At 44.2% G+C, this 15156-nt stretch overlaps 1 protein-coding gene across 1 annotated transcript in view; it reads left to right on the top strand.

The window, feature by feature from the left end:
- bbg (PDZ domain-containing protein big bang) overlaps positions 1-15156 on the top strand; it is a 172567-nt gene that overhangs the window by 131639 nt on the left and 25772 nt on the right. The window contains exons 4-5 of the mRNA XM_080276087.1: positions 2896-3024; positions 13042-13222. Coding sequence (XP_080132213.1) covers positions 2896-3024; positions 13042-13222 — 310 coding nt within the window. The remainder of the gene's footprint in view (positions 1-2895; positions 3025-13041; positions 13223-15156) is intronic.

The following is a 15156-nucleotide window of genomic DNA, read 5'->3' as shown; positions in this document are numbered from 1 at the left end:
GGGATTCACCTTCTCCCTCAACAAGCATCACGCTACTCCCTATCAACATTTACCCAACATAATGCTCAGACAGTAACAAAACTCTTTACCTACCTGCATAGTTTTTGTTCATTACTTTACTAGCAATTACCAGGCCTGTATCCAGGAATTTCAGTAGAGGGGTGAGTTTCATTTAGTGTAACCCCCATTTAATGAGGGACTTTCAGAGTGCTGAGTCATTCCCTACTCGGTTCTACACCAGTTTGTTGGTTATCATGCGTGTAATGGTCGTGGATTATTTTCACTCGAGTGTCGAACTGTGAAATGTAGTAATGGCATATGCCATTGTATTACCAGTGATTTCTTATTAACAGGACTTTGCATAAATTGCTAACCTTGTTTTATTCTTTTGTAAATGTTAGTGTGGGTAATATGTAGCTATGTGTAACTGTGTGTAGTTGTGAGAGGGGCTACGTGACTGATTTCACTGACTTGGGTCTCGCCGCTATTTGGGTTTTGATTATGTAGCATCTTTTGAAAAGCTTGGGTTGAGAGTGCACCCGGTTTTGTGCCATTTCAAAGCAGGACGTCATTCAGGGCACAACTGTTCCAACTAGTCAAAAATAAAGAAGAGAAACTAGCGAGGATTTTGAACTTATCCTTGCTTTCAGTCATTGTTGCATTAGTGGTGGCAGCGGTGAACGAATATAAGCACGTCTCCTACAATCATTTTCAGTAAAATTGCTGCCGAGAAATGCCCTGTATTGTGCGGCACTGCTCTGCCACACCCTATCTCCTGCACTCCGCCTGGCTTTCTCTACCACCAGATCCAAGCATTATCCAGCTCCAACCTACCAGTCACCTGCGATGTGGTAACCTATCATCGACTTTACCCCTGTCCGGCCTGTTCTGGAAAAAATAGAACCATCATCGCTTCTACCACGCGTGGAAAATTGCCTTGAGACTCCCGCAGCAACGTGCCCCATGGCCTATCCTGCGCATTTCTGGTGTGATCCTGGCCTGCCACTTGTCCTGCGCATTTCTGGTGAGTTCTTGTCGTGCCTCGGTTTCCTGCACATTCTAGTGTGATCCGACTTTGCTTCTGTGCGGTAGTATCGTAATCCTCACCTACCAGAGTGCTGCATTCTCCAGAGCGAGTTGTATTTATAACGTATCTTGGACTTAAGACACCCGGCCAAACCGTGCAGACTCAACCTGTCTCTCTCCACCAGCCTACCCTTTGTACTGTGCAAACCTGCCTTATGGTTGCTCACTTCTACCCAGTTGGTGGCCTAAGTAATTATCACTAACTGTCCTGCCATAACACTGCATGTGGCCTGCCTGTCCTGCACCTGCAGTTGCCTATTACAGCAGGTCCAGTGACTACAATTCTTCACTGTGTCATGCTGTTTTTTGTGTGTCCTGTGCTTTCATGGTGTGTTTAACCTGTCATTACCCATACTCCATATGTGTGAGGAATATGCACCTTTTGTGTGGTTAATATTAAATTGTCAGTGCCACCCTACTGTCTCCTACACTAGGCTACCCTCTAGTTAACAGTTTGAATATTGTTTTATCTCGGAGCCAACACTTACTGTCTTATGCTGTATAGAACCGAAGAGTGCGTGCCCCGTATCTATATAGTGATTAAATGCCATCATCTGTGAAGCAATAAGAAAATTAAAAAAAAAATCGCACAAACACTGGTGAATTCGCTCGTCTCACTCACCGTCGCTGCCTGGCAACAAGTAAAGTTTTAATCTTTCTCCCAACTGTAACTATATATTCCACATACTGAATAGCCATTTATTCCCATCCCCACCCCTCACTCCATATTACAAGATTCACTCGTAACCCCAACCATATATACAGCATACTAAATGGCCATTTACTACCATCCCCACCTCTTGCTTCATAATTTCAGTGTCATTCTTTCTCATAACCCCAGCCATATACAGTATACCATATACAGCACTGAATACCCATGGAGGCATCACACACCAATGTCTCCAAAACTTTACTGAACCACTCTGTCATCCACCCACTCCAAACTTAATACATGATTCACTACCACCATAAATAGGCTTTACAGCATTCATTCTGCTTTCCATCCACTTTGTACATGTCTAAAAATGTCCATACGTCTCATCTTTACATCTTGTGCATACAACAGATAACCACAGAAGACCCTAATGTTTCATTAGAAAGTTTAATGCAGCAAAAGTTGAAAATCTTGACGCATGCGAGTATATTCATGGTTTTTATTTTTAAAAATCAATTGCAGCACATTGGCTGGCAGTTTTATGATTCGGGGCCTCCATAGAACGTGGTGCCCAAAACGGATACCTAGTTCGCCTATATGGTTGAGCTGCCATAGTATGCAGTAAAGAGTTTGTAGTCAAATAATGTCAGTAGAGAGGTGGTCTACTTTCCCATTGGATGCAGATTCGAAGCCTGGCTAGGGCAGGGAACACTTGAAAGGATATGAATTTTATTAAAGTAGACTGTTGTATATCAGTCTACCAAAGTCCCATCAACACGTCATAAAAATACCCCAGTGCCCCAGTCCTCAATGAGTCAATCCTAGCATGTGTTCAGTATGGACAGTGGGTGTTATCACTGAAGTGATGACGTGTGTTTGGTATGATAGGACTGCTGGGCCTTAGGGAATGGGCTGATAATCCTATGCCCAGAGTTGGATACATAAAAAATTAATTCTGAATTAAATGAATAATACCACCTTTCCAGTTCCCTTCTTTGTAACTTATGAGTATATTATTTATATACAAATCCAGGGATTGCTATATGTAAACATACAGTATTGGTGTAATTATGCTGCTCCCCTGCCTTTCCAGTATGTCATTGTCAAGGCTTTGCCCTCTTCATGTTGAAGCAGTGTAACATGTTATGTTACAGGTGCACAAAGTGATACCTGGAAGCCTGGCTGATCGCGATGGCAGGATCCAGCGTGGTGATAGAGTTCTCTCCATTAACGGCAAGAATGTCAGAGGTGTCACTCACAGGGAGGCACTAAGCATACTTAAGGTAAGAGTGAATTGTCACAGTGTGCCATACAAACAAACTGCAGTATACTATTGTGGCCCATAAACAGAAAAATGGTGATCAGATGCTGCCCACTTCAGGGAATCATTAGTGTTTTTTTAAATTTTCTTCTTGGGAGTTTTCACTGCTCTTCTAGAAGGATCATTAACATAAGTTTCACTAATACCATAACACCTGTTTTGAATGAAGTATCCCTTGCATAGCTTGGATATTACTGATGGGCATAATTGTTTTGGGGCGTGCTGTAATGGATCTTGGCCAGCGTACATACCTTACAACTATGTGACAGAAATGCAGAGTTAAGCGCATTTCATGTCACTGTGGTGTGAATTCACTACCTGTGCTATCCTTGCCATAAAAATATATTACCTAACTTTTACGTAAATGGTGTCTAGTGAAATGGTGGCGTGGTTTTGAGTACCTAACTTTTACATAAATGTTGTCTAGTGAAATGGTGGCATGGTTTTGAGTACATAATATCTTTGTGTTTTGGTTTCTGTGGCCCATGACCTTTATATACACTCAATTATTGAGTAATGTGGACAGTAGAGTTTGGACAGGGAAATGGTGGCATGGTTTTGAGTACGTAATATTTTTGTGGTTTGGTTTCTGTGGCCCATTAGTGACCTTTATATACACTCAGTCATTGATTAATGTGGACAGTAGGGTGTGGACAGGGACCTTACTAGAATCTGTCACTTAAACAATATATTTGCATGTATAACGGTACAGTGTGTTGTGGCAACTTTCCAAAACTCTCACTTTTACCCCCTCTTCCCACCCTACCCCACATAAATTACCCCCTACTTATACTATCTATCTATCTATTGCCAGACGCCTCAATCCCGTTTGGGGTGGCCACAAACAAATCGCCTCCAAGTCGCCCTGTCCCCCGCCATTTCACTGCCCTGCTCCCAACTCACACCCCCCTCTCTCATATACCTCTCCACCCCATCCCTCCATCTCATCCTCGGCCTCCCCCTCCCTCTTCCCCCCTCCACCTCACTCAAATACACTCTCTTCGTCAGTCTTTCACCCTCCATCCTCTCCACATGGCCAAACCACCTCGGTGTGTTCCTTATAATGCTTCCTATCACATCCACATCAACACCACAACGCTCCTTTATATCCTCATTCATCAGCCTGTCTCTCCATGTGACTCCACAGGCTCCTCTTAAATAACTCATTTCCACTGCTCTCACTCTTGACTTGTGTCCTTCCAGCAACATCCAAGCTTCACTTCCGTACGTTAGAGTTGGAATCACAATACTGTCATGTAGTAACTTTTTCACTTCCATGCTCACTTCCCTGTTTCTTATCACTGCTTTCAAAGAACCAGCAACCTTTCTTCCCTGCTGTACCCTTTCAAGCACTTCACCCTCCAAACCTCCATCCTTACTCATCACACTACCCAAGTACTTAAACGTACTCACATTTTCCAATTCCTCACCATCCAACCTCACTGTACATTCACTGACTTCACCTCTCTCAAAGACCATCACTTTACTCTTCCCTACATTCACCTTTAGATTCCGTTTCTTACACACTCTCTCAAACTCGTCCACCAAGCCTTGCAGCTCCCCTTCGTCTTCACTCAACAACACAGTATCAGCTGCAAACAACAGTACGGGGAGTTTCCAAACACTATCCTCTCTCACCAGGGCCACTCCAACATCCACTACCCTACCTTGTACCTCTTTTATTACCCCATCCATGTACAGATTGAACAACCATGGAGACATGATACATCCCTGTTTCAAACCAACTTTCAAAGAGAAATTAGTTCACCATCCACACACACTGCAGCCTTCGCACCATCATACATACTCTTCACAGCATTCAACAACTTCCCATCTACTCCATATATTCTTAACACTTTCCACAATCCTTGTCTATCCACCCTGTCATATGCTTTCTCCAAATCCATGAAAGCCGCATACAACTTCTTTCCCTTCTCTAGAAACTTTTCCACTAAAGATCTAAGAATGAATATCTGATCTACACAACCTCTTCCCTTCCTAAAGCCTCCCTGTTCTTCTCCAACTAATTTCTCTGTTCTTTCTCTAACTCTGTCAATAAGTATCCTACCATACACTTTTCCTATTATACTAAGAAGACAAATGCCCCTATGATTACCACACACTTCTTTTTCCCCTTTTCCTTTGTACAAGAGAATAATTATACCTGACTTCCAATCCTCCGGGACTCTGACTTCCTCCCAGGCCAATCTGCACATCTTCCACATCCATTCTACTACTATCTCTCCCCCATGCTTCAGCAATTCACCACGCACTCCATCAATTCCTGGGGCTTTCCCCGATTTAACTTTCTTCATTGCTTCCACAACTTCTATCCTACTGATTTCTTCCTGTCTTCTCACCTCCCTCCTCCTCCCAGCCATTCCCCAGCCACTTATACTCGCATTACTTCCATCGTCTATGTTCAACAATTCCTTAAAATGTTCTCTCCATCTGCTCACTTTTTCTCCCTTCTCCACTAGTAATCTACCATTTTTATCTTTCACTCCCCTGCTAACTTCACTTCCACCCTGTCTTACTCTTTTCACCTCTCTCCAGAACATTTTCTTACAATCCCTCCGCTTTACACTCAGATTCCTTCCAAATTCCTCATCCACTGTCTTCATACTCTCTCTTACTAATCTTTTCACCTCTTTCTTTCTTTCTACATATAACTCTCTCTTCCACCTCTCAACTCCTTCCACGCCCCTATTTCTCATCCATTCATTGTATGCTTTCTTCTTTTGTGCCACAGCCTGTTTCACCTCTTCAGTCCACCACACTGTTCCTTATATTCACCATTACAAAAAACTGTTGTAATTAAGAACACTCAGTGTTGTTGTTGTCATAAAGTTTCGTCTTTTCTCATATTGCACCCCTCAGTAGGGACGTTGGGCCTTATGTTTAGACGAAAATGTATGGGTTTTGCAGTTTTAGGGGACGAAATGGACCGAAAATGTTTGCTAATCTGAAAAAAATTACATTCATCAATATGTTCTCGTAAGTTAGCATTCATTTTCATATTCTTCGTTCAGTGTCGCACTTCGCAACCTATTTCAGACCGACTGAGCATACAGCTTGTTCTTTCTCAGACGCTCCGCGTAACACCCTATGAGCTTCTCAGTCGGCTTCAGAACAACATTACGAACTTTCACCACTGCCAGGCATCACCAGGGTTTCCACACACTATCTTCTTCATCTTCTCCGGTTCCATCCAAACCACTCTGATAATGTTTTCATTCATGCCATGGTTTTGTGTCATTTCTACCTGCTTCTTTCCCAGCACAAACTCCTTTACTATCTCATGCTTCTGGGCATAATGCTACCTGCCTCTCTCCCTGCTCTAACTCCTTTACTATCTCATACTTCTGGGCATAATTTCTACCTGCTTCTTTTCCTCCTCTAACTCCTTTACTATCTAATTTTTCTTAATTTCTACCTTCCTCTTTCCTTGCTCTAACTCCTTTACTGTCTCATGCTACTAGGCATAATTTCTGGTAGCCTCTTTCCCTGCCCTAACTCCAATACTGTCTCTTACTTCTGGGCATACATGAAGATATGCCACTTTCTGGGTGGCCGGGGCTGATCACGTGGCATGACTAAGAATCAGTGTCCTCGCTTGACACTCAAACGCAAAAAAAGTCTTGCTGCATAGTGCGGGTAGAACTCGATGTGATGCAAGAAAGCACTGATAGCCTTATGCTTAATCAGTCCTAAATGTGTTGGGAAGCTTGAAATTGAATGAAGAATGAAAAAAAACAATGCTAATTACAGTAATCCCCTCACTATCCGTTGTAATAGAGCCAAAGGCATGTCCGGAAAGTGGTCCCGTCTGGATAGTGGGCCATAACCTCCTGGACTTGTATTTATGGGCCCTAACCTACCCTGACTCAGAAAAACACCTCCCTACTACCTTCTGGACATGCATAGCACCTATTTAAGACCCCAGTCACACCAGTAAGGGACATAAAAGATTGAAGTAAATGCAAAAGAACCAGAGAATGAGGTTTTAGTGGTGAGTTTTTACAATATTAAACATTCTGGGTACTTACAAGTCCCTGGCTCCTGGACTGGTACTTGTGGACCCTAACCTAGTCTAACTCAGAAAAACACCTCCCTACTGCACATGCATGGCACCTAAGACCCTATTCACACCAAGAAGGGACATAAAAGAGTGAAATGAGGTTTTAGAGGTAAGTATTGAAAATACATACAATATGAAACATTCTGGGTACTTACAACAAGTCCCTGGCCATCTCGATGAATAACCCGCCTCCTTTCAGACTCTGACAGTAAAAAGGAGTACCTGAAGCACCTGCAGTACACTGTACATGAAGTCTTGCACTGAACTTAGTCATTTGCACCTAGAATTCCATTCTCTTAACACTGCGCATTCTAGTCTTACTTGCGCTATATTGCACCTTAATGAAATAAATGTTGCACTCTGCACTTAAGTCTTTGCACTCATAAATCCATTTGCTTAACGTTATACACTCTGGGCTAATTTGCGCTCCATTGAACATCAATAAAATCGATGTTGTACTCTGCACTTTAGTCTTTGCACTTACAATTCTAATTTCTTAACACTGTGCACTGTTTTCTTCACTGCACAACACTGTAAATTCCCATGTGGTCTAGCGGAGAGTTCTTGCCGTTTAATCACTGTCAGAGTCTGAGAGTAGCTGATGCAGGTGGCCTATGGGTGCGTCACTGGGGCATGGTGATGGACTACCCACTGCAGACGACTCTGATGACAGGCGCAAACTCACGTCCAGTGGTGACTCCACTGTGCCTGATGTGCTGGGCTGTGGCTCGGAGGATGAGGGCCTATCTTGGGGAGGCAGTGGTGTGGAACCAGGGCTGGGCATAGCGGGGGTCACGGGTCTGAAAAAGCTGTCAATGGTTGATTGACGCAAGGAATGATGATTTTGGCGATTAATGATGCGCTGCCTGAAAGCGCACACTTCCTCCACAAGTCCCAAGGGCCCCATCTCCCTGTCACAGTCCAGGTGTTCCAGGTAGTCGAGAACGAACTCTATGTGTTCCCGGAGTGTGCTCAGCTTGGGGATGGCTGGAGTAGTGGCACGCTCAGAGGAGTCCGCATCATCATGACCGTCCTCGTCAAAATCTTCAAGCTGGGTACTGACACCTTCAGCTGAAGATTTGATCTCGATATCAGACATGGTCTGATACCCAGGATCGCCCTCGTCGTCATCCAACCACTCATGCACTTCGTCCACATCAGCATCGTCAACATGCGCACGTAGACGTGCATGGAAGTCATCCATGTCAAAACCTAGGAAATCGTGCTTCACATCCTTTCCGAGAAGCAGATGAGACCAACCATTTCTAGAGTCTTGACAGGGACTTCCTTCCATGTATAGTACTGGCCCAGTTGTAGATGGCAGACTTGATGTTGTAGCGGTGAAGATTTTTCAAAGTCTGCTGGCCTCACGTGTCCCGTCCCTCCCTGCGCTCATCCACGTCCTCGAGAACAACCATCACCTCGTCCAGGAACTTCCGTCGGAACAGCCTTTTCATTGCCACGATCACTCCTTGGTCCATCGGTTGGATGAGAGCAGTCGTATTAGGTGGCAGAAATGTGCACCTAATGCACCCATTCTCAGCCACCAAGTCCTTGTTGCACGGATGAGCAGGTGCATTGTCAAGGAGAAGGAGGGCCTTTACCTGGTCGTGCGGGATTCCCAGTTTCTCCTTCTGGTAATGGATGACCTGCTTGACGAAATGGCGGTGGAACCAGTCTTTGAAGATATGGGCAGTGAACCATGCCTTCAAAGAATGGTACCAAACGACAGGGAGGATATCCATCACCCCACGAAGACACCGAGGCTGCTTTGCACGGCCAACAATAACGGGCTTTAAGCTGGTGCATGCCGTTAGCATTGGCACAACACAAAGCAGATATCCATTCCTTGGAGAGCTTGCAGCCAGGTACATGCTTCTCCGCCTCCTCGGCTAGAGTGTTCGTTGGCAAAGAGCGATAGAATCAGCCAGTTTTGTCAGCGTTGTAGACTTGACCGAGAGCGAGGCCCTCCCTGTCAATCAAGCGCTTCACCTTGTCCAGAAACTCCTCTGCTCCATCCTCGTTGGCGTCCAAAGCTTCACCATGGGCCTTATGGTTGGTAAGCTCGTGTCGCAACTTGAACGTGAAGAGCCAACCCTTGGATGCCTTGAAGTCTGGGGCGTCGTGAAGCCTTGCGAACTTCTCAGCAGCAGCTTTCAGCTCCACGCCACGCAGCAGCACACTAGCAGTACATTGCTGTCGATACCAAATCAACGTGGAGCAGTCGACTTCTGCGTACCGGGGAGTAAACATCATCTTCCTCTCCACGTTGCATTTGCTCTTCGACGAGAAGTCAGCCATGTACTGCATGAGCATGTCGCGGGATCTCTTGATATCAAACAAAGTAGATCGGGCCAGGTTGAATTCACGAAGGATGCATGAGGTTGACCATCCTATGTCCACCTTGTCCAATATCTCCCTCTTCTTCTCCAGAGTCAAAACCACTCTCTTCCTCTTCTCAGGCAGCGTGGCCATCATCACACACACTAACAAGAGGCAGGAGAGCCTGCAGCAGGTAGGGCATCACCACAAAAGCGAGCATGTGGGCGGCCATGATCACAAGCGTGCACTCACAACGAGAGACGGGCAGTAAGTGGGGAGGATGCAGGGGCGCTCTAGCGGACGGTGGCAGAACTACACACCAAAACACAGATGGTCCACGCCAAGTGCGCCGAGTTCAAATTACGGAGGGGGGGGGAGTTTTTTTTTTTTTTTTAAATCCCGGGACCAAAATATCCGGTAAGTGGGGATGTCTGGAAAGTGGGCGTCCGGATAGAATGGGGGTTACTGTATAAGAACACATGGATGAAAGTTATTTTTATTTTATTTTTTTTCTGATCAGCAAGCATTTTCGTGCCATTTTGTCTCCGAAAATTGCAAAACCTATATTAGTGTGGGATAAACACAGTGTGACACAAGAAAGGACTGCTAGCCATGTGCTCAGTTGGTCCGAAATTTTTTGCAAAGCATGAAATCAAAGAATATGGAACTGAACGGTAACATAGAAGAACACATGGATGAAAGAGTAGTTTTTTTCTGATAAGACCTCATTTTTGTTCCATTTCATCCTCTAAAATTGCAAAACCCATAAATTTTCATTTAACCCTATTGCCTTGAGTGCGCCCTGGACAGGTACCTGGATATAAGCCAGCCAGTGATGGCGAGTCTGGCATACTTGGGGTTTCATTCAGTCAGGACTTATCTTGGAAAATCATATTACATCTCTTGTAAAATCTGCTTCCAAGAGATTAGGTGTGCTAAGCCAACTCCGTTCCTTCTTTACCCCTGCACAGTTGTTGACTTTATACACAGGTTTTATCCGTCCCTGTGTAGAGTACAACTTTCATGTGTGGAGGCTGTCAATAGTGTGGAGTCAAAGGCATTTCGTCTCATTAATTCTCCTCCTCTTACTGGCTCCCTTCAACCTCTGTCTCTTCGCCGCACTGTTGCATCTTTATCTCTATTCTATTGGTACTTCAGTGGTCACTGCTCTTCTGAACTGTCTGCATGCATTCCACCACCTCTACGACGGGCGCGAAGCACCCGTCTAGCAGCAAATGCTCATCCCTTTTCTGTCGAACTCTCTAATGCAAAAGTTAACCATTACTCTCAGTCCTTCATTAAACAGGTCAGCTCTGGAACTGTCTCCCTTTGTCTGTATTTCCTACTAGCTATGATCTCCAGTCTTTCAAACGAAGTGTGTCCAGTCATCTCGAAATGATCGGATCTTGAATTTGGCTCTCTCTTGTATTTTGTTTTTTTCTTGGAAGGAACAGTGTGCAGGCTCGTGGCCTTTGGTTCCTTCCTCCTAGCACATATTTAAAAAAATAAAGAAGAAGGTGACGTCACAGTGCATGACTTTCAAATTCTATCGCCAGGTCAGTTGACTTCCTGCATGAGCTCAAGTTTTTCCCTGTGTTGATTATAACCTGTCGCATTATGCTGAACGCATTAGAACAAACTTGTTGCTTAACTGTTCATAGCTCAAGGATTGAGTGAATCTATTTTTTGAAAGGGAAAGAGTGATGTGTTGCCTCACAAATATGAATGTCATACTGCTGATTGTCTAATGTATCGAATTACAAGCTCAGCAGGTCTTTTTGGTGTTGAATCAGCTCCTGTGCTGTCCATTCCATAAAAACATTCCTTGCCACATTTTGGTTTTTATTGCAATATTGTATGTGTAGGAGGGGGGAAAAAAGAAAAAGGAGGAGGAGGAGGAGTTTATTTATTGTATATATAAGTTTATTAGTGTATTATTTTGTATAAAATAGTTTTAAAACATCAGTAGTACAGAGCTCATTCCAGGCTGAGGATGATACAGATGCTGTAATTCTGTATTGCTGTAAGTTGTTTACCAGTATTGCTTGGAACAACATACGGATTACCCAGTTAGAATACAAGTATTTGATATACAGTAATCCCTCGATTGTCAAACGTAATAGAGCCAAATGCGTGTCCAGAAAGTGGATCTGTCCAGATAATGGACTTCTCCCCTGGCCCCCCTTCGTACATAACCTAACTTTGAAAGCCATTGTAAAAGGCCACTGCAATATATTGTACTACACTTGTGCCATCCATCCATCATCCAATCCTGTGTTGCCCCATGAGAAGCATAAGAGCCCAGGGCTAGGCAAGTTGGTCCTGACATTTAAGATGAGAGTGACCAGCATCACTCATCCATGAGTGGCATTTCGTGAGCAATAAACCCCAACCACCCCTTGGATATAAACCTACACAGGCTTAATCCAATTGGAGTGCCTTAATTACCCACTAAACCACCAGGCGCCATAATTTGGTTATATGGTTACCACCCAGCATAGTAAATGGTTTCCTGGTGTACAGGAAACTATTTGGCTTGTCACTCAGAGTACTGTAGAGTCACTCATAGGCAGAAGGAAGAGGAAAGAATCAAGGAAAGAAAGACAGAAGAGGAAGGGAGGAAGAGAGGAAAGGACAGACACCCAAAGCAGCACTACATTGAGTGAGTGGATGGTGAGCGCCCCCACCTACCACCAGCAACATTTGTTCCTGTTGTTTAACACTACTCTGCCTGGTCAAGCAGACCTATAAACCGCAGCCAAGCAGTTACCATGGTCAGGCAGACCCATCAACCACAGACAAGCAATCACCACTTCAGGGGCATACTCTGCAGTGTCATGAAAAAAAAGGCAGCACGAGAAAAATGCAGTGGGCACACAAAACGTGATGGTAAAATGGAATAAAATCACGATTCAACAGAATAAAATCATGGTACAATATTGTAAGCTAGAATAAATCAATGTCACGCTCATGATTCCTCACAGGATGTCATGCTGAATAACCCACTAGTTTCTTGACTGTGACTGTTGCACTGCGGCAGATGAAGCTGTTGCATTGCACAATATAATCCATGTGGTTTAGTGGCATACCCTGATGAACCTGAACCAAGTAGGGAACTACCACAAAAGCCACCATGTGCACCACCATAGCAGTGGTCCGAGAGGAGCCATTCACCACAGTCACCGGGTTTTAACTGGGAACCGCCCAGGGGGTCTCTAGTGGACACGGGTAAACTACCGAGCCAGACAGTACGGCACCACCGGGCTATTCCAGGTCGGGCAGGCGAAAATGCTCATGCGACCATTATTTCCACCTAGATGCAAGCATCTTGTCTGGATAAAATGGAAATTGCACATATAATGGTTTATAGAGCTAGATCACAGAGTCTGGGTAATGGATCGTTTGGATAATTGAGGGATAACTGAATTACTAACTTGTAGATCTGTGAGGGGCTGTTTAAGTGGATTTTTGCCGGTAGTGTGTTTTAATGTCCTCCTTACATTTAATGCTATAGCATTGTACAATACTTTAAAATTGTCATGCACCTTTTACTAACTTAATCTGTTGCAATTGTAGTCACCACGACCAGAGGTTGTGCTTGTGTTGTCACGGAGCCGCAGTGTAACACCTCAGGAGTCTGGTCTGAGTGACTCAGATGGTAGCTTCAGCCACCGCCCACCTTTCATCAATCATGTCACTTCGCCACGACCACCCAAGATTCTAGAGTCACCCATGGACAGCAAGAGCCTAATCTCAGGTATTTTATGTCTTCTGTGTGTCAAAAGCAACACATAAAAAAATAACCCTGTTGTATCTGATGTATAGTACTAAAGAAAGAGGACACTGACACGGAGCCTATACATGGTAGTGCTGTGTATCATGGATGGAGTAAAGCAGCTACAGCATCTACCCAGGAATCAAACCTCCTGAAGCTTCCTTGCACCTTGTGGGTAAGGATCCTGGTCCAGCCCTATGACAGTTCCCTTAACAGTATATGTACTGTATTGTACCTGTTGGACAAACCCACAGAAGCAGTTGCCTACCCTTGGTTGACAGGTCTGGTCAGCCAGTCTGAGGTTAAACAACATCAGCAACAGAAAAAATGCTTCATCATTATTGTAATCATTTACCTCATTATGCTGTATTATACTTACAAAATATTTTAAAGCAAGTTTTTTGATAACCTGCCAAGTGTGTTGTCAAATCTTTTCTTTCTTGAACAGAATATTTATTATTGATGTCCTGTAGTCATAACCTATTGACTGTCTTGTTAAATCTGTTTGTTTTTTAAACTATAAAATTATTCATTGTTGTACAGTACAGTGCATTTGTTTCTTGGTATTTAGATCGTCATTATCATCATAGTGACCCTTATTTTTATCTAAAGATGGGGAGAAGCAAGGATGAGAGACAAGAGAGGGTTTACTAGACATTTGTTTTACCGCAAACTGTCTGTTTAGCCTGACCTGCGTGTCTCCTGATGCTCACTGCCACCACTCCATGTGCTTGTATTATGTAGTGATGCTCTTATCATCCTGACTCCCATGCAGTTTCATGTCCAAACTGTGGCTGTTTGTGCAATTTTGATGTGAATTAGGCATGGCTTACCTACAAGGAAGGAAATATTATAGCACATGAATGGCAAAGTTGGGAATGTACGAGTGGATGGAGTGGTTGGTCAGTGGGGTGTGCCAGCTGAAGTAGATGGGAATGGTAGTGCTTCGGTGGACATCTGTGCTGGTAAGGGGTTGGCAATAGACAACACCTACTTTCGGCATAAGATGATCCACCGGTATACATGGAGAGTAATGAGAAGGATGGATGGTGAACTTGTTGAACGAAAGGCAGTGATAGACTGTGTGTGTGGATGAGCGAATGAGAAGACAAGTGTTGGATGCAAGAGTGTGGAGAGGGTGGGGGAATGGAGTTTCGGACCATCACTTAGTGATGGCCAAGGTAAAGCTGCAAAGAAAATGGATGAGGAGACGAAGGGGAAGACAGGAGGAAACAGCTCCTGTGAGAAGAGTGGAGAATTAGTAAGATAGTGAGAGAATGGGAGAGTATAAGAGCATAGTGGAAGAAAGATTGGGAAGGTATGAACTAGAGCAGACGGAAGGGGTGGAAGACGTATGTAAGATATTCACGGAAGAGATAGGCACAGCGTGTGAGGTGGTTTGTGGAATGAGGAGGAGATGCAAGGGTGTGCAAGGGACAGCATGGTGGAATGATGAGATGAAACGAGCTGTGGAACAAAAGAAGAAGGCATATAGTGAATGGTTAATGACTAAAGGTAGGGGAGAAGATGAGAGAGAGAAGAGAGTGGTATATGTGAGCAGGAGAAGGGAGGTGAAGAGACTGGTGAAGGAGAGTAAAAAGAAAGTGGATGAAGAGTTTGGGAGGAATCTGAGAGTGAAATGGAGGGAGAGTATGAAATTGTTTTGGAAGGAGATAAAGAAAATAAGGCAGTGTGAAAGGGGATGTAGTAGGGGAGTGAAAGATAGGAATAATAGATTGTTGGTGGAGAAGAGAGAGAAATTGAGGAGATGGAAGGAGCACTTTGAGGATTTGTTGAATGTAGAGAGTGAGAGCAGTGCGAGTATAAGTGGTTGGGGAATGGCTGGGAGAAGAAGAGATGAGAGGAGGGAGGAAGAGATCAGTAGAGCAGAAGTAGTGGAAACAATGAAGAAGATC

This window comes from Coenobita brevimanus, chromosome 64 (genome assembly GCF_032717465.1).
Source record: "Coenobita brevimanus isolate Jiangsu-jjx chromosome 64, ASM3271746v2, whole genome shotgun sequence".
NCBI classification, from domain to species: domain Eukaryota; kingdom Metazoa; phylum Arthropoda; class Malacostraca; order Decapoda; family Coenobitidae; genus Coenobita; species Coenobita brevimanus.
The sequence above is the reverse complement of the archived record's forward strand: the minus strand, read 5'-3'. Positions and strand labels throughout refer to the sequence as shown.